This window comes from Phragmites australis, chromosome 17 (genome assembly GCF_958298935.1).
Source record: "Phragmites australis chromosome 17, lpPhrAust1.1, whole genome shotgun sequence".
In the NCBI taxonomy this organism is placed as follows: domain Eukaryota; kingdom Viridiplantae; phylum Streptophyta; class Magnoliopsida; order Poales; family Poaceae; genus Phragmites; species Phragmites australis.
The window spans coordinates 20038217-20061358 of NC_084937.1; the positions used below are offsets into that span (position 1 = coordinate 20038217).

General features: G+C 44.8%; 3 protein-coding genes across 3 annotated transcripts; all 3 read right to left on the bottom strand.

Annotated features, from left to right (window-relative positions):
* Positions 1–2963: 2963 nt before the first annotated feature.
* Positions 2964–9141, bottom strand: LOC133897416 (plant UBX domain-containing protein 2-like). The gene is made up of 3 exons (XM_062338146.1): positions 8161–9141; positions 5801–6079; positions 2964–3476 (listed from the first exon to the last, which is right to left on the bottom strand). The coding sequence occupies exons 1-3, from the start codon at positions 9124–9126 to the stop codon at positions 3231–3233; spliced, it is 1491 nt and encodes a 496-aa protein (XP_062194130.1). The 5' UTR covers positions 9127–9141; the 3' UTR covers positions 2964–3230.
* Positions 9142–10573: 1432 nt separating this feature from the next.
* Positions 10574–12496, bottom strand: LOC133896619 (HMG-Y-related protein A-like). The gene is made up of 2 exons (XM_062337218.1): positions 12327–12496; positions 10574–12200 (listed from the first exon to the last, which is right to left on the bottom strand). The coding sequence occupies exons 1-2, from the start codon at positions 12393–12395 to the stop codon at positions 11307–11309; spliced, it is 963 nt and encodes a 320-aa protein (XP_062193202.1). The 5' UTR covers positions 12396–12496; the 3' UTR covers positions 10574–11306.
* A 1020-nt stretch (positions 12497–13516) lies between these two features.
* On the bottom strand, positions 13517–21340 carry LOC133897924 (putative 1-phosphatidylinositol-3-phosphate 5-kinase FAB1C). The gene is made up of 11 exons (XM_062338752.1): positions 20637–21340; positions 19618–20301; positions 19378–19531; positions 18966–19304; positions 17937–18755; positions 17486–17817; positions 17279–17405; positions 17006–17164; positions 15435–16916; positions 15081–15347; positions 13517–14175 (listed from the first exon to the last, which is right to left on the bottom strand). Exons 1-11 carry the CDS (start codon positions 20897–20899, stop codon positions 13921–13923), a joined length of 4881 nt encoding a protein of 1626 aa, XP_062194736.1. The 5' UTR covers positions 20900–21340; the 3' UTR covers positions 13517–13920.
* Positions 21341–23142: the final 1802 nt, after the last annotated feature.

A 23142-nucleotide genomic window follows, 5' to 3' on the forward strand; every position in this document is an offset into this window, starting at 1 on the left:
TTCTTCCATATAATAAAAACCCATAAAATCTTTTGTCATCCGTCTCGTCCTTCAGACCCCGTCTGGTTACTAGTTACGAATACAAGACTCATTCTACTAATAAAAAAATATAAAAATTAAGAGAAAAATTAGTAGATAATCTTCTTCTCTCTTTTTTTATCTCATATGAAATCAAACTACAGCATCATTTCTAACATATTCGTTCGATGATACTCTCATAGCGCATTCACATCTTCATGCTTTAAGTTTATAATTGATATTATCATATCTAATATTTATATTTTTTTTAGCGTACATGCACTTAGCTAGTGTTACAATATCCATGGAGTCGAGCAGTTTCACGGCGATTATAGGCCCCGTTTGGAACGCGGGGGATTTTCTTAATCCTACACAAAGGTGAAACATGATTATGTTTCTATTGATCGAGTAGCTTTATTACGTGCTCAATTGCATGCATGGACAGCACGTCAGGGCATCTTATTTATGTTCCCAATCAAAACAGGCGAAAGCGCGTGTTATAGGAACGACACTATTTTACTGAACAGAGTCTGGATCCTAATCAACAAGCCCGATGCTGCTCACGTTCCAAAAGCTCGCATGATATATAGTAGCGTACATAAAGCAGACGATTACACTGACTCACTGAGCTAGCTAGGCTGGAGTGATGGAGGGTTTTAAATAATTAGTTGCTAAAAGCTGCTGGCTTCATGATTCAGTCAATGATTTAGCCAGCATTCTTCTGCAATAGCCTACATCCACAGCATGGCGTCACGGTGTAAAGCGAAAGCAACTAGCTAGCTTTGGGGCATAAACAAGTCGCAACTGGGGAATAGTTTGCAGGCAAATGTGGCAGGCGATCGAGCTGCTGGCTCGCTGATTAGCCTATAAGATCATTGGGTGATGACTTTGGAACAATGCAATGCCTTGGTCAGAGACTACGTGAAGCTGCAGAGTCGCGTGTGCAGTGCGATGCATTATGCATGTACGGGTTGGGATTAATTTGCTACAGTAGTACTAAACTGCAACCTGCTGCATGCCGTGCCTGCGTTGTTTAGTTAATTAAACAAAGCGAGAGCCGGTGTGGTTTTGGTCGAGCTTTTTTTAACCAGTTCACGCCATGTTGGTGCGGGCATGGCTCCATGCATGCATGATGCCGCATCGAGATTGTTCCTAGCATATCATTGGCCATGATGCTATTTCAGCTCAGCATCAGCAGCTCGTGCTCGTGCTCGTGCACTGCACGCACGCGCGCACGACGACATGCAACGGGAGAGGACGACCACGGACGGGGTTGGGACGCGCACGGAGCGGTGCGAAATCGGGTGGACGGTGGAGCCGTCGCCGTCGCCGTCGCCGTCGCCGCCACTCGCGCGCGCCGGGGGCCAGGGCAACACTGCCCCACGTGATCGGCCGGTGGGTGGCGGGCGCTGGAGCGGCACCGAATCGGATCGGATCCGTCGTCGCGCCATCCTGCTTGCCGTCGCGCTCGTCGCCGGCCCGTTCGCCTCACGAGTCACGTCTCACGCCATCGCCCCAAAGTCCAAACCGCGTGGAATATATAGGTAGTGCCACTACCCTTTTACCATATCCATATTCCACGGCAACTGGACCCTGTTTGAAACACCGGAAACTTTTTTTTTATTCCCCCTGTAGAACGTTTCTCCGTAAAATTCCTACATTTTTACCAGTTACACATTTTCGGTGTAATCCGAATTCTGAAATTCCTACATTTTCTTTTATTTGCATGCACGTCGGCGAGCAATATATATGCTATTTAACTGAAGAAAGGCTGGACTCGAAACAGCAAGCTAGCCCGGTGCTGCTCACGTTGCGAATGTTCACATGATGGCGTGCATGGTGCAGAGTTGCAGACGAACAGAGGATTATACATTGAAAAAAGAGGACTGAGCTAGCTGGGTTGGCATGATGAAAGGGGCTCAGTTAGCAAAAGCTGGCATCATGATTCAGTCAAAGATTTACTAGCAGGCAGGCTTGCTTGTACAACCGAAAATCTACAGCATGGAGCCATGTACGGTCACGGTCTATAAAGCTAAAGCAACTTGGGAGCGTGCATGCTGCATGCATAAACAAGTTGACACTTTTTTTTAAGGAAAACAAGTCGCAACTGGGCCGGGAATAATTGCAGGGAAAGTGCGAGAGGCTTACCTACTTTAATAAAAACTCCTTCAAATTAAAAATAAATATCGTTTTAGACTTTGTACCATGATTAAGAAAATGATTTAAATTATATTATTGCCTTTCATTTATACTATATTGAGAAAGAAAGATTATTTATTATGAGAGTGGTAGCATATATTTAGTAGGGATACGGATGGAACAAAATATTAAAAAGTGCGTAGAACTTACATGATAGCATATGGTTAGCAAAGAGTTGGAGAGACTAAAATAACATTATACATTTCTAATCGGAGGTAGTATACTAAGATTATTCGTAAGATCACTAAGTGCCTTTGGGAAGGACGTGCGGTTTTGGCTGGGTTTTTAATTGACCCCAAATTGGTGGGTTTGATGGGCGTGCATCCCATGTTCCTGTTCTATCATTGGCCATGATGAGCCCATGATGCCAGAGCCAGCTTCACGTAGCAAGGAACGGACACGTGCTGCCGTCCCCTTCTTTTCCCTAGTCTGTGTGACCGTGCAGCTAAATATCAGAACAGTTCGTTCCTGTGCCACGCATAAACAGCACGAGCTGTGATGTTCCTGAAAAAAATGTTCGAAAGATGGAAAGCAAAAACAATGGTCCAAGAGAAAAGAAGTACTTGGATTGCATGCATCGCAACTCTTGTTGCCATGTGCATAAACAGGAGTAGAATGGTATGGTTCGATCTTCATGTAACAACATTGCGTGCATCCAACCAAAAATGTGCAGGCTTGTGAACACTGCATGCATCGGTCAGGCAAATGAACTGGCCTTGCCACCACCCATATACAAATTCGTAGTGTTCACAACAGTAAAATCAAGCAATCTTTCCATGTATTGCAGTTGTACATTTAACAGCCCGACCCACTTAAAATCCAGTTGTACATGGACATTGCGAGTTCTTCAACTGTCTTACCACGCAGTATGTCGAGGTCAAGCATTATAATATGTATCAGGTGAGTTCCAGACTACATAAACCCGTTAGCTACAATTCTGTCGAAAAATCGACCAAATATGTTGTGCACAAAGGAAGTCAGGATTCGCCCACCAATTAACTGCTATTTACAGCTCATGAGGATGCAGCTGTAAGCGGTTCACTGGCGACGAGAAGCTCGTCAAGCAGACCAGTGAACACGACTGAATCGGTCTCCTTGGGCTTGAATTTGAGGAGTGCAGAAGGGACTAGGTCGTCCTCTTGCAGAGTGCGTGGCCGCTCTCCTGGTTTCGGAAAATGAGGTACCACGCGCGGCTTAGGAACGGCTGGACAGATAAGTTCAAACTCCAAACCTGGCTGCTTCAGAGCAGAAGCGACGAACTGCGTTAAGGAAAGACAGCGCATTAGCCAGTGCTACAAACCAGAAGCTGGCATGGATACATTATACTGCAAGAATACCAGCTTAAACATTAACAGGAACAACTTTGAGTAGCATATGGTTAGCAAAGAGTTGCACAGCTACAAGACTTGTACAGAAATAAGCTAGCCTAGAATGACTGCAAGTCCGCAACAGCAGATTGTCGATGCTAGAAACCAGAAAATAGCATGAATACAATACCAGTTTAAACATTAACAGACAATTTCGAGCAGCAGAGGTGAGTTGTGACAGCATAGCATGATGTACAGGCAACAGCTACAAGACTTCTTTTAAAAAATAAGCTAGCCGAGACATGCAAGATGCACAATGTACATTCACTGGATACAAATAAATTGAGTTCATGCTAGCAAGGGTGTTATAATGAGGCTTTCCATCCAGCACTCTGCAACTTCCATGGTTTTTAAGGCGTCGTTGAGGCAACAAGGCGCTCCGGGATGGCAAGACGTCACTCACGCCTTACCAAAAGTAGTGAAGAATGAGGCAGGAGAGAAAGAAGAAAGAGTGGAGGGGAACCGGCCAGCAAGGCCAAGCAGCCCCCCCCCCCCCAACCAAAAAAATCCCCGCCGGTTCCAGCGCCAGAGGCCAACGCAGCGCTCCCTCCTGTCAGAGGCGGCGGTCAATCTGGCAAGAGGCAGCAGCAGCCGTCAATCTGGCAAGGGGCGGGGCAGTGAAGCATGGGAGCGCATGGAAGATGGAGTGGCTGGCTAGCGGAGAGAGATGGGCAGCGAGAGAAGGGTAGTGAGTGGTGGCACTGCGATGCGAGAGAGACCTAGCGATACAGGGAATCGAGCATCCAGAGCATCACGGGAGGAAAGGGGTATGGGCTGGTTAGTGGGCTGAGCCAGAAAGCTCCCTTCTCCCCCTTTTTTTCTTTTCCTTTTTATTCCTCCTCCCGGCTGTTATTTCGCTGTTTCTAGGTTGGGTATGGTGTCGCCACACCTCGCCTCATAATCGCCTAGGCGTTGTGAAGGGGGTGGGTCGCCACACCTTTAAAAAGAATGGTAACTTCTAATAGGGTGAAAGTTGAATATCAAATGTTACTGAAATTCCAGCACCACAATAGTCAAGTGCTGTACCCACAAACACCAAATGATAGACTATGCAATGCCATGAGGACCCTCAGTCACGTGACTGTAGAGGCTAGAAAACACAGACAAACAGGTTCATGGATCCAATGTAAGCAACCAAGGTAGTGAATGTCCTGAGTGAGGTACAGGACAAGGGAGTGAATCTGCATATTTTCGTAAAAAAATTGTACCCAGGTTGGACGCGAACCATGACACAGTCTTATCAATAATCCACTAACACTGCAACTCCTGTATTGCCCGATATGGTGCCTTGGAGTTAAGAGCCATATTGTGATATATGGTCAGACCAGATCACAAGTTTTCATAGTGTTTGATTTAAGGATCCAGATGGTGAATGGATCATCGGACCCCAACTCCGAACCAAACCCACTTATTAGTTTGAGAAATGGAATGAGTTGGCCCATCACCATCTCATGCCTCATAAGCACAAGATTGGTAGAAAAACGAAGAATGTGGTCATCCCACCAAAATTAAGGGATTGGACCAGTTTAGCCTAGGATGATGTAGCCCCTCAAACCAAACAAGCCAGTTACTCCCTCCGGTCACAAATACATGACGTTTTGGACAAGGTCCAGTCATACTTTAGAAACTTTGACCATCAGCAACTTTTGAAATATTTAGTTTCAAAACATGAAAATTATGTGTGGATTTTTCTTCCAAAATGCTTCCATAATCTCATAAACTTATTGGATTTTATAAATACATTCTAGTTGAAAATAGTGATCAAAGGTACGCATCGAAGACCGTGCCATGTCCAAAACGTCAAGTATTTTTTACTGGAAGGAGTATTATCTATTCCTCCTTTTGCAAATAAGTGCAATTTCAGACTTCATGGTTTCCAGGATACAACTTTAACAATTAATTTAAATATCAATTGTTTATAAACAAGCCCAGAGAGGCAACAACCCATGCATTTCAAGTCAATTCATAGTGAGCTAGTTCAACTAATGCTACCAAATTATGTTTAGGGATAGTGAGGAGAACAAGTCTGAACGACGGGAATTGATCACACCAATGGTCAAATGATGAATAGTGTAAAGAGTATAGTACACATGTTCAGTATATTTTAAATGTCACCAAGAATGGAATTTCAGCATATTCTAAATCAAGAAAGATATGACTACTGAATAACATGACAAATCATAAAGAGGAACAAGCAAGGTGTACCAGAAAATTACCTCATATAGTGAACCGGTGGGCTCTCCTGGAAGGAACACACCCTGGAGAATTACTCTATCTGGAAACTGAACTCGAATGACTGCTTGCTTATACTTCTGTCTAGCAGCCAATGCCTGCTTCTCCTTGTAAGACCTTGGAACTAGCAGCCGAGATTGTTCTAACCTTTCCCTCCTCATCTTTGCTTCATTCCTTATTTCCACACCGCTAAGATTGTAAAAGGAATCTGGCAAATCATTTTCTGCAACAGAACTTCCGAGAGCAGAGAAGAATACCCGAATCTGTAAAGTTGAGACAGCATAGCACCTCAATAAGTTGCAGCCCTAAGAAGATAAAACTAGGAACAAAATCTAAATACATATTGAAAACAAAAAAGAATTTACAAGGCAGCCGTGCACTACTAGTCCTCCATGCTAAAATCTGAGGTTTGCTAATATTTACTCGACACAAGATAGTGCTATCAGGAAAATGATACTTCAGTAACTACTGGTGCAACATTTGAGCAAAAAAAGAAATAAATTAATGTAAAAAAGGATCAAGATATAGCCATATTTATAGGTCACACTATAGTCACAGGAGTCGAGGTCAATGCCACGTTCCACGACCCTGGAACATCATTCCGATTCGCACGTCGAAATCGAAGAGGGTCGCTGTCCCGTCATTGCCTGGCTCGCCTCCCTGTTGCCGCATGGAATGGGATGTATCAAGGGATGGGGAAGCAAGAGGAGAAGAGTGGAAGATGGAGAAGGCCGCTGGTGCTAAGATACGAGAGGCAGCCGGTGTCGAAGAGGACCACCAGTGGCAGAGAGTACCCAGGTTGCAGTAGCAACCAAAGTAAATACTGACGGCTCTACAAGCTCCCAAATTCAACTTCAAATCCATTGATTGCGCCCATAGGCAATTCCTATGGGCCAGAACAGAGCCTCTCACAGGAGGAAAATGCAAGGTCAATTGGAGGAGGGTATGCAGGCTGACCGGAAAAGGAGGATTAGGCATTCTGAATCTAGCTTGCTTCGCGAGAGCGTTGCATCTCCGATGGTTAGGGCAATAGTGGACGGCTGAGAACAGGTCCTAGGTTGGAAAAGATATCTCGTGTAACAAAACAGATAGACTGCTCTTCACAGCTTCAACCAAGATAACCATTGGCAATGGTGGAAAAATCTCCTTTTGGCATTAGACCTGGCTTCAGGGACAACGACCAAAGGATATCGCCCTGAAGGTTTACACATCATCCAAGGTGAAGCGCCAAACGCTCAATGAGGCCATCACTAATGATACCAGGCTACGTGACTTAAGTCTTAGGACACACGTCTCAACACAGTTTCTTGCCGAATTTGTGCACCTATGGTCCGAGCTACAGAATATACAGCTGAATTGAGAAGCCCGTGATTCTCTCACAGAAGATGGTGTTTACTTAGCAGCCTCGGCCGACAAGGCTCAGTTCCTGGGATCGGTAGACACGAATTTCCACCCACTGATTTGGAAAGCTTGTGCGCCTCCAAAATGCAAGTTCTTTGCTTGGTTTGCAATCCATAATCGGTTATGGACCTCGGACCGACTAGCTGTCAAAGGTTTTGTTTATGCTGAATCTTCTACATCTACTTGTGTATCGCATATCATACCTCGACCCGGATTAATAAGGGTCACATTCTGTGTCAAGAACTAGCATCCCAAAGAACACTACCCCCTTGATCCACAATTTTAGACAACTGCAACCTGCGTCCCTCAACCCGGTCGACCCAGGTTTCTGGTGACTATGGATCACACCAATAGTCTGAGTGTGTGACACTTTTGCTAGCTCATACATATGTATGATGTATCAGGCACTGACATGACGCTGATAAAAACCTTATTCCAATATATTGAAGATGTATTGGAACCACAGCTGTGAGCCTAGAGCATATCAATTCAGATCCTCTAATTGCAAGTGTGTTCCCTGAACATGTATGCCCAACCCAACATGCAATATGAGATTCAAACATAAAAACCAAATATCTGCATCTGATACTCAATCAGGACTCATGTTTAAATGTTGACGTAGAACAATTTGTTTGAATGAATGAATGTTAAATTCTGCACTGGTTCTATGCCTTTATACTATCTGCGAATTTTTTGAGCAGGTGGTTTAAAGGGAAAACTGATTATAAGTAACTGCTATCTCCTAACAGAATTAACAAGGCATGTGTACAGTCGAAACATGCGGAAACTTAGTAGTGCATCTAGAATGCAAAAACATCATAACATAATCAAATCAAACAATCATAACGTTATTGTGTTCATTGACAGGAGTGAAGCTTTATGCTAGCTATTCAACGCTGAAACAAGCAAATGAAAGGTCATATCAAACTGAACACTAGCTCACCTGCCGATCAATGGTCTTCTTAACCTCCTCCTGTCCATCAACCCCATTGCTGCAGGTCTCCTTGGCATAAGGCTCCACCTGTGCGGGCGCGGAGGGCCAGGCCCTCTCGAGCAGGAGCACGGCCTGCCTGATCCCGCCAAGCTTCGCGTCACTAGGCACCTCGTCCATCACGGCGAACAGCTCCCCATCCTCGTCCCCGATCCTGAACCCGACCGACTCAAAGAGCTCCACCCCGCCCTCCCTGTCCGCCACGGCCTCCTTGATCCGCGGGTTGCCCAGCCTCACCCTCCTGAACTTGTCATTCCCGGGCTCCTTCAGCAGGTTCCCGAGCAGCCGCTTCACGACATCCACGGCGGCCGCGGGCGGGTCGGCGGCGAGGTACGCGGCCACGCGCGCGCGCGCGCCCCCCGCCGATGCGAGGCAGCCGTCGAGGTGCTCCGAGACGGCGAGCTCGGACGGGAACGGGTCCCCGCAGCTCGGGCACGCGACGGTCTCCCCGTTGGCCTCGGCGTCGGGGCGGCGCGAGGCCGAGGAGGAGATGAAGGGCGTGAACGGGGTGAAATCGGTGGCGGGCCCGGACGCTGGCGGTGGCGAGGGCTGCTTGGGGGCGGGCCTGGGGTTAGGGCTAGGGTTTGATGGGCGGGAGGCGGATGGGGAGGGGCCGGAGCCGAGGACGTGGGAGGGGCCCTTGAAGGTGGAAGGCGTCGAGGAGGAGGTGACCCTCTTCATGAAATCCTTCATCTTGTCCTTCATCGTCGCGGCCGCCGGCGGTGGAGGAAGCGTGCGCGACGAGGGGACTGGGGCGTGGACGCGCTCACGCGGAGTGGACTTCGGCTGTGGTGGTGGTGGTGGTGGTTGTGGTTGTCGCGGCGGGGATGAAGCAGACGAAGAGGAATTTCGCTCAAGAAAAGCTGGAGATCCAGCTTGTCTGGGAATGGTTTGGTTTGTGCTTCGTTGCCAATGCATCTTCGCTGGACTGGAGGCGGGCCGCTAAACCGCTTTGTTCCACCGTACTGGTTCACGGGCCGCGCGTGCAAGGTCACGGCCCGCAGTACCTGCACATCAGACATGGGCCGTGTGCGTCAAAGGCAACTCCACTGGAGACACGAGTTATCTGATTCGTCTATCCATCTCACAATATCTACTTATGTATTGGTTCTTTTATTTATCTTCATCAACCTCTCTAACCTGAGCAGCAAATAGAATCCAGCGTGCAGACAATGACCGCGTCGTCCAGCTACACCCTCCCGTCAAAAATATACTTGACATAGCACGGTGTTCAATGCATACATTTAATCACTATTTCCAACTAGAATATATTCATTTAATCCAATAAATTTATAATATTTTGAATATTCTTGGAAACAAATTCACACATATAATTTTCATGTTTTGAAACTAAATATTTCAAAAATTATTAATAGTCAAAGTATCACAAATTTTATCGGAAGAGTACATCGGAATAACACAATGGTACATCATAGCATACACCGTCGTTGAATAGTTGAACAGATGCAGCAAGCACATTTGTAGCTTCTCAATATGGAACATCTCTCACAACAACCGAAGCTTTTCATTGCAGCTTACTTACTAGCATATGTAACGTGCAAGGATCAACAGTAGGCAGGCCCTAGAAAGTAAGCAATATCGCAGATGAGATAGCGTCGATCCCCAGTCACGCCCGGGTCAAAACCTGGCTCAATTCTTTTTGTGAAAAAATACTATTGATACCATCGACAATCAACATAAAAATAATATATAGGAAATTCAACCCTGAAGCAGCAGCCCTAAATTTATCAAACTCAATATTTATCACTCAAGAAAAAGGTGAAGTGAAACTATATGCTGCACTTTTTGCAAGTCTAGCTATAAACTACACTACAAAAATAAAGTCGGTAACACTTGCAAGTTCAAAATTCAGTTCAACTAAGATATCTTGTGTAAAAATTTTATGCATGTTCTTGTATCATATTTACGTCACAGGATACAACAACGTATCATACTACAATCAGCCATGACCTCGCACCCTTGATAGTCCATAGCTTGCTTATTTTACAATTATGGAGGCTCATACAAGAAAACTTTCACGATTATAATACGTACACCAAAAATGCCTCAAAGAATACTGTGTTACTCTACAAATTTGTATGGAAAAAAAGGGAGAAGGAAATGATAAACTACTTCATATCTCATGACTTCATTACTGAATCTGACGACTTCTTTATTATTGGAATGATGGTCAGCTTCCAGTTCAAGAAAAATGAATCAAAATTCTACTTTTACTGAATATGTTTTTGCAGTTGTAATTGTACTTGCAAACAACAATATCATATGCAGATTGGGCAGTAAGCTAAATATCAACTGTATGCGCAATAAAATCATCCCACTTGGTGCTATGATGAAGAATGAACTCTTCTTAGAAAATAAGTGCTACTTTACTGAAAGAATTTAGGTCACTGTCCATCTGACCATGACAGATAGGCCAAACTGCCAAAGCTCTCTCTTAACCCAAAACAATATAACCCAGCAAGTAACAACAATTACGAAAAACAATTCCAAACACTAGCACAGTTCCATAACACCAAGGTCCAAACAACAACTCAATTTCTTTGATAACTCAGATAAAGTCGTCTCTGTCATCAGACATCAATTCAACAGCAATTGATAACATCAGAAACTGCAACAAATCAGGAACGCTCAAGGTGACAGCCACTATCACAACGACACAAACATCATCATCATCATAATGAGCAATTAAGCAATACGTGGGACATGATCGCATTAACTCAATCGCTCTCAGCAGAACAGTCAACTACGACAATTCATCCATCATCCATTGTACACGCACTCAGTGTTCATGTAGACGGCCGTCTAGACACGACAACTGGACGCTAGTCGAGGGCTTGGTGTCCAGTGTAGGGGTAGTCGCACCTCTAGACGGCTAGTCACAAGGTGACTTGTCTGTCTATGTCTAGCATCTAGGTGAACATTGCACGCACTCCCATCCAGATTAGCTTACGCCTTACTTCAACACATGCTAAGCAACTAGTCACGAACAATTAGTGCCAACCACAATTTGAAGAGCACAGTTAAACCAAAATCTTACCACCATTGTAATCACAGCAGGATTCAAGAACGGATGACGCTTAAGCATTGCCCGGCTCACAGACCACCGGAGACCTCACCTTGGGAGGGCGTCCACGCCCGCGTTTGACAGGCACAGCGTTAGCATCAGCATCACCGCCAGAAGCTGGAGCAGGCACGCGAATGGGGGCTTCCTGGGCGACCTTGGCCTTCTTGGGCGGGTGGCCACGCCCGCGCGGCATGCCGCTGGTGGCCATGGCAACAGCCTCGGCGACGGGGTCCTTGGGCTTGAGGGGCCGTCCGCGCCCCCGCTTGACGGGCACGGCACTGCCATCAGCGGTGACGACGGGAGCTGCAGTGGCGCCACTGGTTGCCCCGGCGACAGGATCCTTGGGCTTGGGAGGTCGTCCGCGCCCCCGCTTGGTAGGCACGGCAACAGCATCAGCGGCAACGACAGGAGCTTCAGCGGGCGCGCCATTGGTCGTCTCAGCAACGGGGTCCTTGGGCTTGGGGGGCCGTCCGCGCCCCCGTTTGACAGGCACATCAGTGGTATGAGCGGCGATGATGGGAGCTGGAGCAGGGAAGCCATCGGCGTCAGCGGCGACGGGAGTTGGAGCAGGGACGATATCGGCATTAGCGGCGACGACGGAAGCCGCAGAGGGCGCGCCATTGGTATCCTCGGCGACGGGATCTTCGGGCTCCGGGGACAAGCGGGGGTGCGGCGGGAAGGCAGGGGCAGGCTCGGCGGGTGCCTCGTCCTCGTCGTCGGGGCGGAAGTAGCTGTTCCTGGCGAATACGAGCTCGCCAATGGTCTTCATGTGGGAGAGGTGCGCCGTGAGGAGGGAGACGTGCGCGGGAGGGAGGCTGGGGCCGTACTTGCTCTTGATGTAGCCCGAGATGGCCATCTTGTTGGAGCCGTTCTCGCCGTCTAGAGCGTCGATCGCCTCCAGGATCATCTGCGTGCGGGCGAGGATACCAGACGGTGAACGAGCCCCGCGGGCGGCGAAATGCCAGATAACAAACCTCGCCGCGGACAGACCAACGGTGAGAAACGAGGCGAGGGAAGAGGGTTGCCTACTTACCTCAGGGTAGGACGGGAGCGGAAGCGGGGGCGGGGTGGTATTGGGGGCCTCCTCCCCATCGGCCGCCATGGATGAAACGGAGAGCTCTCGAGGTGCGGCGGCGCGAGACCGTGTGAATGGAAAGTGGAGAGGGGAATTGGGGTTTTGGTCGGTGAAGGGAAGGGGACGAGACGGTGGGGCCCAAGGAGGTTACGGGAGAGCTTTTTTATTTTTATATTTCGAAAATAAAAAATTTATCAAAATAGGTCATTTGAAAAAATTGTATAATTAAGCTGCTCTCGACCGCTGGAGGGCCACAGGCACCTGTCGCACTTCCACGGGCGGTAGGTTAAAAAAATGTTGTATATATTGTTTTTAAAATTTAAAACGTTATTAAAATAATTATAAATTTTTTAAAAAAAATATAGTGTAGAGGGTCTCTAAAAAATTTCAACTTAAATAATTAACTATACAATGAAAAACTTAGAAGACAAATTTTATTCAGAGATCACATTTTTTCTATAATTTTTTTCCAAGCCAGATTATAGTATCCTTTATACCACTAAATTTTTTAAAGAATTTTTTATAACTATTTTGATAGTATTTAAAATTTTGAAGTAACGGCAGACAATATTTTTTATTTTTAGAACTATCGTCCGGTAGACCTATCGCCTGTTGGAAAAATAATAGATTTATTTTTTAAAACATGTCGCCGGGTGGAAGGAAGCTGTGATATTAACCTAGTTGTTCAATTTTTCAAACAGGCGTCAATTTTTACAATTTTTTATTTTCAAAATATAAAAATAAAAAATCGCTACGGGAGGATGTCTGTATTCACGTGAACCACTGAAATGTGGTCCTGAACAGCTTGTGTTGGTTTTGTTGCGGCGTGCGTTTGCCAGTTCGCTCGCCAGGGAAATGACCGTCGTGCCCACGAGTGCAGTTCGTATTGAAAGTTTGAAACTGACCGCCATTTTTCACACTAGAATTGGGCTCACCTGGAAATTTACTCCTAAATTAGGCCTAATCGAACCCAGTTTACCCAAATCCAGGCTTCGAAACAAAAACGAACATGTGGTCCAACACACTTTTTCCCACAAACGACGACTGGAACCACACTTATCTCTCTATGGTTCAAACGGATTTGCAAAAGAGAGATAATTCAGCTGCACCTGAAGTACACTCACCAACAAGAGGCAAGAACACGAAAATCCACGGAAACAAAGTAACTGATCTGTTACATGCTTATATTAATTTCAATCTGCTCTCTCTCTCTTGTACAATTTCTCGGCATGAATTACATAAAAAGAATACGGCGCAACTCAGCGTTAAATACTCGCCGTTGCTCGCCGCAATTTACATGGACCAAGCCCTCAGAATTCATATGTGGCCGCTGGCCGGACACTGCACTGGCAATGTTTGGTGTAACGGTCCAGGTCAGGGGCCTGATCCTCCTGTCTACTCTATAGCTACAACATGTCCTGTAAGAACCAAATCAACTAAAGAATGCCTATTCGTCTCGGTTCACCCCCTTGCTCAAAACTTATCAAAGGGATGAACGAATGACGCTTTTGCTGACATGGTTACAGCAAGAGCACAAGAGAGGTGCTCTTAACTAGGAGGTCCACTGGTCGGGGACAGCGATGAAGTACCTCGACATGGCCTTCCTGAACCTCTTCTTGTACTGGATTGGCGAAATGACAGTGGGGGACTCATTCTTGGGGCCACCCAGGATGCCTGAGGCTTTCACCCACGTTTCCAGCTGCTTATCCCAAGTGTACTGGCGCAGGAAGTCGATGATGCCGACCACAAGCTCTTTCTTCTCCTTGTCGATGCCGACCAGAAGAGAGTAGTCCATGACATCCAAAGACTGCGAGATGGGTCATATTATCAGGTTCAATGATGAAGAAAGCTTTTTCTTTTGCAGTGTAGTTTATGTTATGGATTCTATTCTCGAAGAGAGTTGCAGGAATGGAGTTGAGAAATAATGCCCGCAAATCATTATTTGCAAATAACAATAACTTGCATAAAACTGGACAATGAGGGCGAAAACAAATAATACACATCATGGGATCAAATACTGATGTTTTAGATTGCTATATTGTTCATTGGTTCTAATGAATAATCCTGGTGTCAGAAACAATGAACAAAGCCCAAGAGTGTGGAGAAAACACAACTATTATTCTGGAGAAAACCAGAGACTAACACATTCTTTATCCTTAGTTCACAGATTAGAGATAAATAAATAAATAATCTGAAAAAACTCACATATTCAATATTGGGTTCCACTGGGATCTAAAAATCTTAAAAACGGTTGGCATCATCTAGAAGAAAATTAATGGGCATGCTTGTTGAACAGAAGAATTTTGAAGGAAAGAGAGATCCATTCTTCCATGCCAAAAGGAGCCTTAGACTTCTTGGTTGGCCGAACAGTTTAGTCCAAATCACAATTTATGATGTACCACGATCTAGCTACACGCAAAACAAAATGGAGTGAAATGGTGTGTGTTTTGGTTTAGAGTCACACATGATAGTTCTCATCTCACCAAAACAAATTTCGAACAGCAGTATCTCATTAAACAGATAAAGTATGGTCTAATTGGTAATTTGAGAAGTCATGAAGGTCTCTGCAATTTGCAAGTAAAAATAAATTTCAAACAGCAGTATCTCATTAAACAAATTAAGTATGGTCTAAATTGTAATCTGAGAAGTCATTAAGGTCTCTACAATTTGCCAGTAAAATCCTAGGTCTAAGAAGTTGGGAGAGCTACATACCGCAAGAAATGATGTATCATTCCAGACAGCTCTTTCCAATCTTTGTTTCGTCTTACTCCCCAAAAATATAGGCTTCGAATGTAGTGCCTCTACGAGATTAGAATCTAAAAGAACTTTATTGTGACCCGACGTATCAGAGTTGTAGCGTGAACGCACAGAACCCTTCAGATCATACACCCTAGATATTGTTCTCTGGAAGAAAATGTTCTCCATCACCATCAGATCCATCTTCACCTCCCGCCCTCCTTTCAAACTCTTGATACTAACCTGGATATCAGTAAATACAGTAAATTAGTAAAAATTTGAATCGAGAATAATGCAGTTGGATTAAGTGTTTAAAAGCAGAAAATGAACCTGATAAAGTCCCATTATTTTGGCCAGGCAAGTTGGGCTTCTAGAATTCAATGATTCTGTCAAGTGCCGGAAGTAGTGAGGAGCAAATTCTACAAATGAGTCCAGCTCTGTCTTGGTGACTTGTTTAATTATGAATCTCTCATCCATTGTCTTTGCAAAGTAAACATTGCTTTTTCCACCTTGCGCACTCCATCGCTTACAACGACTTAGTGAGCGTATGTAATAAATATCACTTGGACAACATTTCTTTCTAAGTGTAGCAAACTGCCTTGCAAAATAGCAAGTAACAGAAAACTTTGTACTATCTGCAGAAGATGCCTCATCATCAAAGTCAAATCTGAAGTGGGTTCCTTTAAATTTTGAAAGATCTTCATGTGAGGACAAAGATCCATCAAATCCATCACTGCTGACCTTAGCAAAATCTGAAAAGCTGGAATTTGCATTCATTTTATATGTGACATGCTCAACATACTCTTGTGATGTCATGGCATATGACACAATACTGGTTGGCTCATCATCATAGACAGCAACAATAATAGAACCTTCGCAGCTAATATTGGGCAGAAGCAGTCGTGCCCCATCACTCATCTTATGAGAAGCCAATGTGATGCATTTAGGCTCACGTGTAAGAACAACATTTAAGTTTCCTCTTGTCCTGGGAGATATTTGAGAAAAGGCCCTCCGCATGTTTGTCATCGGATCCTTCACAAGGCTTGTCAACGCTCTAAAGGAATCAGCTGATTTCAATGCTGGATGCAATGAAGCAGGTATTAATCCAGTTTGTTCTCGCTGATGGAATCTCAATGCAGTATCAAATGAATGGATTCGGACAGGAGCAGTAGCCTTCTTGTAACTTGGATTGCCCAACAAGCTAAGAGATATATTTTCATCAGCTTTGGTCAAATCATGTGGAAGATTGTAGTGTAATTCACCAGATCCGGACCATGCCATATCTATTTTATCAGCTAAAATAGATGCAAGTGAAGGTAACCTCTCTACTGGCTCTGTCTTGATGGGATCTTTCGATAGATGATGTCTTCCTTCACATATACTGAATTTGCTGAAGACCAAATCAAGACCTCCTGCATCACCTGCAACACCATCCACCAGCCCAATCGGCAAATCTTTCTCAACCATGACAGACTCGTTACCCTTAGAATGGCCCTCTGTAGATAAGAGAGGTTTCCTTGGACTTCCTGAAGAGCGTTGAGGACATGGTTCTTGATAGGTTCCTCCATGTCCTGTAATAGTCTGAAGCAATTCAGGTCTCCCTTCATTGGTCTCTTGGGGTTTTCCTTGATTAAATAATGGGTCAGTTCTGGAAATATGACCACCTGTCTTAAGTGAATCAATGTTACACAACCTACAATCCCAAGTGTAAGCATCTAGGAGGAGATCACGTCTAATACGGTTGAGCTCCAAAATATCAATCTTTGATTTAAATGAATGAGCACTCCCCCTTATAACTGGGACAAGCAAAGCCTGCAGGAAAAATTACATAAAAATCAACACAAAAAGAAAACATGAAGCATGAGATGAATAAAACGAAAAAAAAACTTAGGAGGCGCCACCTCATACTCATTTCTTTGCATGTTAAGCAAATCCTTCATCTCAATTATCTGCCTTTGTATACTTGTTTTGACTGAATCATCCACGGTGATGATACTCTTTTCGATATAATTAAGGAAATCATATACCTCCCTGTGCAAGGATTCCATCATGTGAAATACCTACAAAAGTATGTTGCAAGCATTTCATCATCCCTGCAACAATCAAAGTAGGGATGTGGAGCATGGAAATGAAAATGAATCTATGATCTATTTATAAACTATTTAACAGCATACCTCAAACGCCTCTCCTTTCACCCACTCTTGTGTACCATGGAAATTAAAATCTAGCAATGGGGCTGGAAGATTAACAGATAGAGTAACCATGGGACTATACTGGAAGGCGGCCACCATATTTCCATACCTGCAATGTTGTGGATGCAAATTTAAACTTCACTGTAGGGTTGGATGAGAGAGCAGGGAACATAAAAAAGAGTTACATACCCATAGAAACGGAGGCAATCCCTTTGGAGAGAATGCCCACAACTCGCAATTCGGTTGGCAGTCATATGATTTGAAAAACTGAGCTCCAGGAACTTCCCAAATGATAGACCCCAAGCTGCATCAGACATGACTACTCTATGTGTCGCAGGTGGCATTCCATCCTTAAGCTTGCACCTCATGCATCTGTGCCACATCCATATCCTTCCATCATGTTCGCCTGGCAACTTTTGAGACAGAAGGCGCCTAACACTGATTGTTAGGCTGCCATGCTGGTGCATATAGCACCTGACATGTGATTCTGAAGGCTCTTTACATGATGGGCAGCAATATGCCTGAAAATAAACACAACAAAGAATGATGTTTAGACAAATAACCAAGGAGTTGTTTAAGAATACAAATGACAAAGGAAATTTTTCACATAATAGGTTACATACAAGAATATCAGAAATACCTGATCAAATAATTCCTCGCGGAGGTATCTCCCTAGCGGCTTATCAAAACTACCATAAAACTTGATGCGGAAGAGGTGAGAACGCTCGCATGCCACACTTTTTGGGATGCAAGTGCTTGAGAGGGAAACTAAGATGCTCTGATTGTTGTCAGTACCAGATAAGTAACCAGCTGAAAGCTTGTCTTGGTCATCTGTATCCCCTGCTTGAAAGTCGTCTTGTAAGGGGAGGCTACTACAGTTTTTCGAATGACAAAGTTCCGTGCTTATCTTAGTTAATGCACCATCACGATAGACATCAGCAGCGATTGGAGATCGCAAAGAGTTGTATGAATCATCATATTGTGTGACAGCACATGTGGTTCTCAAGTCATCACCGAGGGAAGATGGAGAAATTAAATGTCCATTGCATGAAGCATTTGGATGGCATAAGCGGGATGAATCTTGAGAGTGGACACAGTCAACTGGAAATTCAGATACTCTACATTTGGGCACAAGGCTTACCCCGTCCAATGGTAACAAAGTTGATGATGCAGAAATATCATCAAATATCTGGCTGATACTAGCATTATGTGGGTATTTCTCTTCAGTAACTCGACTATCAGGAATACCATGATCAGCAGGCCTAGCAGAAGCGTAATCGCTATGGGTTTGCAGTTCTGGTGCACCTATCACAGATATTGAAGGAATTCTTGGAATTGTTGCGCCCTCATCAGCAAGGAATGATGTCTCAAGGGAGAGGTGATAAGCAGCAAAGACTGCAAGTTGCATTGCACGCTTAATCTTCTTTAATTCTTCCCGACAAGTTCCCCTCAGCAGAACCTGCATGAAGTGTGGCACACTTAATTGATAAACAGTAGGAATAAATTTTGCTGATTGGTTTTGAAATGAAATGTTAGTAGACAGGAAAAATCCTAATATTCAAGAATATATCAGTATAAGACAAACAATCATATGGGAAACAAAAAAACAAATGCCAAAGATAAGTATTTGACATTCCAGTCAAATATTTTCCCCAAAAAAAGTCATTACCGTGCAACCCAAGCGCTTCAGACAGCCTTCAAAGAACATCAGAGGCTTAGCTGATGCCTTCTCTGCATGTTCTGCTGATGAAGATTCTTGAACTTTCTCCACCTTGAACAAGTCACAATGTCCTAGCCTTGCTGACGCAATATTGTCAATGGATGAGGCAATCTGACCCCCTGTGCATCTTGATATCCTATCCAAAAGTGGCCTCTTCACATTCAGAACTAACGAAATATCTTTTGCCAAGAGCTCCTGAGCATAAGATGAGGCACTTTTCTCAACTAGCAGCACATTAGGTTGCCTAGACTTAATCTTTCCAACAATTGCTCTTAAATGCTCCTTTTCCTACAGCAAGGTCATTCATGAGTAAGACTACAAGCAAAATATTTTAAAATATCAAAAGTTAACAGACACAAACCTGTTCAAGTACAGTTCCTATGGATGCCAATTTATTGGATGCTTTCTGGTACTCAAGTGCCCCTCCTAAAATGAGCAATTTGGCATTCCTGTGCTCAGAGACCATCCGTTTGTGTCTTACATTCTTGGAGCAAACAATTCCTCTGACAAAATTGCTGCGTTCAATAATTTATTCATTAGTGCCATATGATGATCAGAAGATAAATGCTATGAGTAAGCAGCAACACAAGCAAGGACATACCTATCACTTGGGTTCCCGGATGCTATGCATTTAATCTTCACATAATCACTAGGATCCATGCTGCCACCTTTCTTAGTATCAGGTTTCACATAGTTAGCGGCTAGCCATGCCAACGATGACACTATTTCAAGCCAACTTTTGGAACCGTTGTCACTGGCCAAACTGATACCTTCCCCCTTCAGTAACTGCGCAACTAGAGCTTGAAAGTGCTTCAATAAATCATTCTGAACACCTTCTTTATGAGCTCCAGCAAAGACACCATCGGCACCCGCTATTTTATTAGCGCTGGAGCAACTAAGTTCCAAGACAACCCCATCGCCCTCATCATCGAATCCAAATAACCTTGATTCAACATCATCACCCTCATCTTCAGGTGGTGGTGGGCACCAAATATCATCACCAAAATTAACAATACAGGATGATGCGTTGACCTCTTCTCCCTCATCAACGATGCTAGCACTGACTTGCTCCCGTGCATCATCTGAGTCAGTCATTGTTACTGCATCATGATCAGAAGCATCATCCTGCCTCACCGCACAAGTAGGACTCTCTGCGGGGCTTGGGGTCATCGATCTGTACATTGAGTTACTAACACTAGAGTCTGTATCTGAAAAGTCATGTAAGAAGTCAGTCCCTGGGACTAAAAACTGGACCCTGGGTTCGTCAGCCTCCTCAGCCACTCGCCTGCATACGCAACAACCACAGATCGATTAAAATGTAAGTAAAAACCCATGACAAATCACCATATACCAGACACACACATCATGCCTCTGCTCTAGCCAATTCATGTATATTTGCTAACGGTACAACTGCCTTCCTCTTAGTCCACAGAGAAATGGGACACGATTTAAAGCAATTCTCTGGCAATCGACCAGCCAATTTGCACCTACGGGGTAGTAGCTTAACATGATAAGGAATCCTTGACATCTCGGTAGTTGGCTACAAAATCCTTCGTTAAATCATTTCTAGTGTGATGAACTGAAGAATTTAGCAGAGAGATTAGACAGACTTGCATTTACCTAATATCGCGGCAGGGAGGGTTAGTAGCGGCGTCGCCTTTGCCCCCGGATCTCGCCTCGGGCGGCTGGCGCGGCGGCGTAGGCGGCTCGACAGGCGAGCCCAGCCCGCGGGCCCTCGGCGTGCTCCCGCAGTGGCCTGCCTCCTGGCGCCGCTGCGTCTCGATTCGCGCGAGCTCGGCCTTCTGCAAGTGGCGCGGCGCGTGGCCGGCGTCGTCCGCGGCGAGGGATCTGGCCTTCTCCACCGCGAAACCTAGCACCCCCATCCCCGACACGCTACGCTAAGACCAACCAAAGGGGAAGGAGAAGTCCCCGAAAAGTCTCAGGAGACGAGGCGCCCCCCGAGCCGAAGCAACGCGGCCGCGCCCGAAGCTTCCTTCCTTCCTTCCTTCCGTAACTCCGTCCCCTCGAAGTCAGCGCTCCACCCACGCCCACGCGCCGGGACGGCGGTCGGCGGGAGGTGCCGGTTGCGCGCCGCGCTGTGAGTCGGAGAGGACGAGGAGAAAGCAGTGCCTGGGTGTCGGAGCTCGGAGATGGTGGCGACGCGGCGGTGGGTCTTATACAGGGGCTCGAGAGGGATAGATACCACGACAGTGACGCCGCGGTGGGATTTAACGGCGGGGCTGCGTGCCTCTCGTGTCGCTGCCGCCTCCGCCTCCGCCTCAGGCTCACAGCGGTGGCTTTCTTGCTTTGCTAGTGTTCCTTTTCCCTTGGTCTCTTTTTACCGCTCATTTAATAACTGGTTTTACCAAATACCAACTGAAAGTGAAAGGAGGCCCCCAAATATGAGGGTCTTTTTCTGTGGGGAAAAAAGGTCCTTGTCGGTAGGGATACACATGTTGTTGTAATAAAGCTTGGATGGATTCCAGTCGCTATCTATAGGTTTTTGTTTTTGTTGTTGTGAATTATATGTTGTGTTTTTTTCTTGATTCGGATGTCAAGAGAGTTTTCTATCAAAATTGTATTAATTGACTTTTAGATGACATGAATTAGTGTTGTTTGCCGTTCTAAGTTCTAACAAGTATGACCAGTAGAAAATTAGCAGAGAGTGATTATGGATAGAACTAGACTATCGTTCATGGACTACTAATTTTGGTTTTCTTTTTATCATATCCACTGCTAATTCTGACGGGGTTAAGATGATGGCAACTACATAAGAGCACAATTCACTCTCCACAATAAGTAGTTAATTAATTGAATACTTGTTTAAAGAGTTAAATCTTGACCATCACATTTTTTTTACTAGAGTCAAAAGTGTGCTTGCCACGTGATAAGAGAGGGTGCGATTGAGACCTAAGGGTAAGACTATAGACTTGTCTATGAGATTGCAAATGGATTTCTCGTGTCGCAATCAGATGAAGATATAGCTATAGATCTCACTTGCGTCTAAAAATGGTTTTTTTAAGGACATGTGACAGTTAACACGTAAATTGTGGTTCAAGAGGAGTGCAAACTATCTCTTTATGATCAAATCAAGATACGTGCAAGATACCACATTGATATTTATCTTCGCAAAGAACACAATCTTATTGCGCTATTATCATGATTTCTTAACTACTAAATGTTACTAACACATGTATGCACATAATAAATACTAGCAAAGTTATATCGTGGAAGATGTACTCCCTCCGTTTCACTATTTTTTCCATGGCCCCAGGAATATCCGTTTTACAATATTTGTCTATGCACTTGTTGTAATGGTTGCTCTCTTGTTTCCAAGAGATTTTAAAAGCAAAATGTGGCTTTTAGAGGGAAAATACCAATGCATGTAGAGTAATTAAGGTAGATTTACATGTTCTAAGGAGGCACGCACTTAATTCATTTTAGAGGATTTATTGCACCTTTTGTATTGCTTTTGAATTTTCTCGGTGGATGTGGACAAATATAGTGAAACAGAGAGAGTAAATAAAATCTTATCCAACTATTATTATCTTGATCATGTTAAAGGGAGTGATAAAGCCATTATGATTTCTAAAGGTAAGAAAACATTCTCGAATTTTTCTGACCCGCGGAGAATACCAAGATTTCATGAGGTTCATGCGGAAACTAAATTATTTCCTACGAAATTTCAGGGACTCAAGTAGTGTCGGTGTAATAGGTAAAGGGGTGCCCCATATAGCGGGTCTGCGTCGTGAAGTGTTAGCATGCAACAGGTATTGTCAAGATCATAGCCACACTGCATGACCAGGCCGAAGCTCGCACAACCAACCCTCTAGTCACGCAGCAAGGTCTTGCGACCAGTCCTCGTTGGTCGCAGAGCATGTACCCACCTACCTAGCCAAGTCTCATTTAATGCTGCATACTCGAGTATTTTTCCCTTCCCCAGACACTTGTTTTCGTTGTGGTATGGTTGTGGGGCGATTTGGAATTGCAGTAACCTTTCTCGTAGCATTTAATGATGTAGGATTGTCTGACGGGTGAGCGTGACAACATTCGATGATGGTATAGGACGCGTAGAATGACCAGAGCAAGGTAGCATGCCTATTAAATGTCATGATATGCTAGGGGT

What these genes read in the sequence shown, in the direction of transcription:
- LOC133897416 (XM_062338146.1), bottom strand. Translation starts at nt 9,126, where the DNA reads ATGCATTGGCAACGAAGCACAAACCAAACCATTCCCAGACAAGCTGGA. An exon ending in AGAAGACCATTGATCGGCAG is followed by an intron (nt 6,080 to 8,160) that starts GTGAGCTAGTGT and finishes TCAACTTTACAG; the next exon opens with ATTCGGGTATTCTTCTCTGC. An exon ending in CCACCGGTTCACTATATGAG is followed by an intron (nt 3,477 to 5,800) that starts GTAATTTTCTGG and finishes TCCTTAACGCAG; the next exon opens with TTCGTCGCTTCTGCTCTGAA.
- LOC133896619 (XM_062337218.1), bottom strand. Translation starts at nt 12,395, where the DNA reads ATGGCGGCCGATGGGGAGGAGGCCCCCAATACCACCCCGCCCCCGCTT. An exon ending in CGCTCCCGTCCTACCCTGAG is followed by an intron (nt 12,201 to 12,326) that starts GTAAGTAGGCAA and finishes GCCCGCACGCAG; the next exon opens with ATGATCCTGGAGGCGATCGA.
- LOC133897924 (XM_062338752.1), bottom strand. Translation starts at nt 20,899, where the DNA reads ATGGGGGTGCTAGGTTTCGCGGTGGAGAAGGCCAGATCCCTCGCCGCG. An exon ending in GATTGCCTCCGTTTCTATGG is followed by an intron (nt 17,406 to 17,485) that starts GTATGTAACTCT and finishes ACAACATTGCAG; the next exon opens with GTATGGAAATATGGTGGCCG. An exon ending in TGCAAAGAAATGAGTATGAG is followed by an intron (nt 16,917 to 17,005) that starts GTGGCGCCTCCT and finishes TTTTTCCTGCAG; the next exon opens with GCTTTGCTTGTCCCAGTTAT.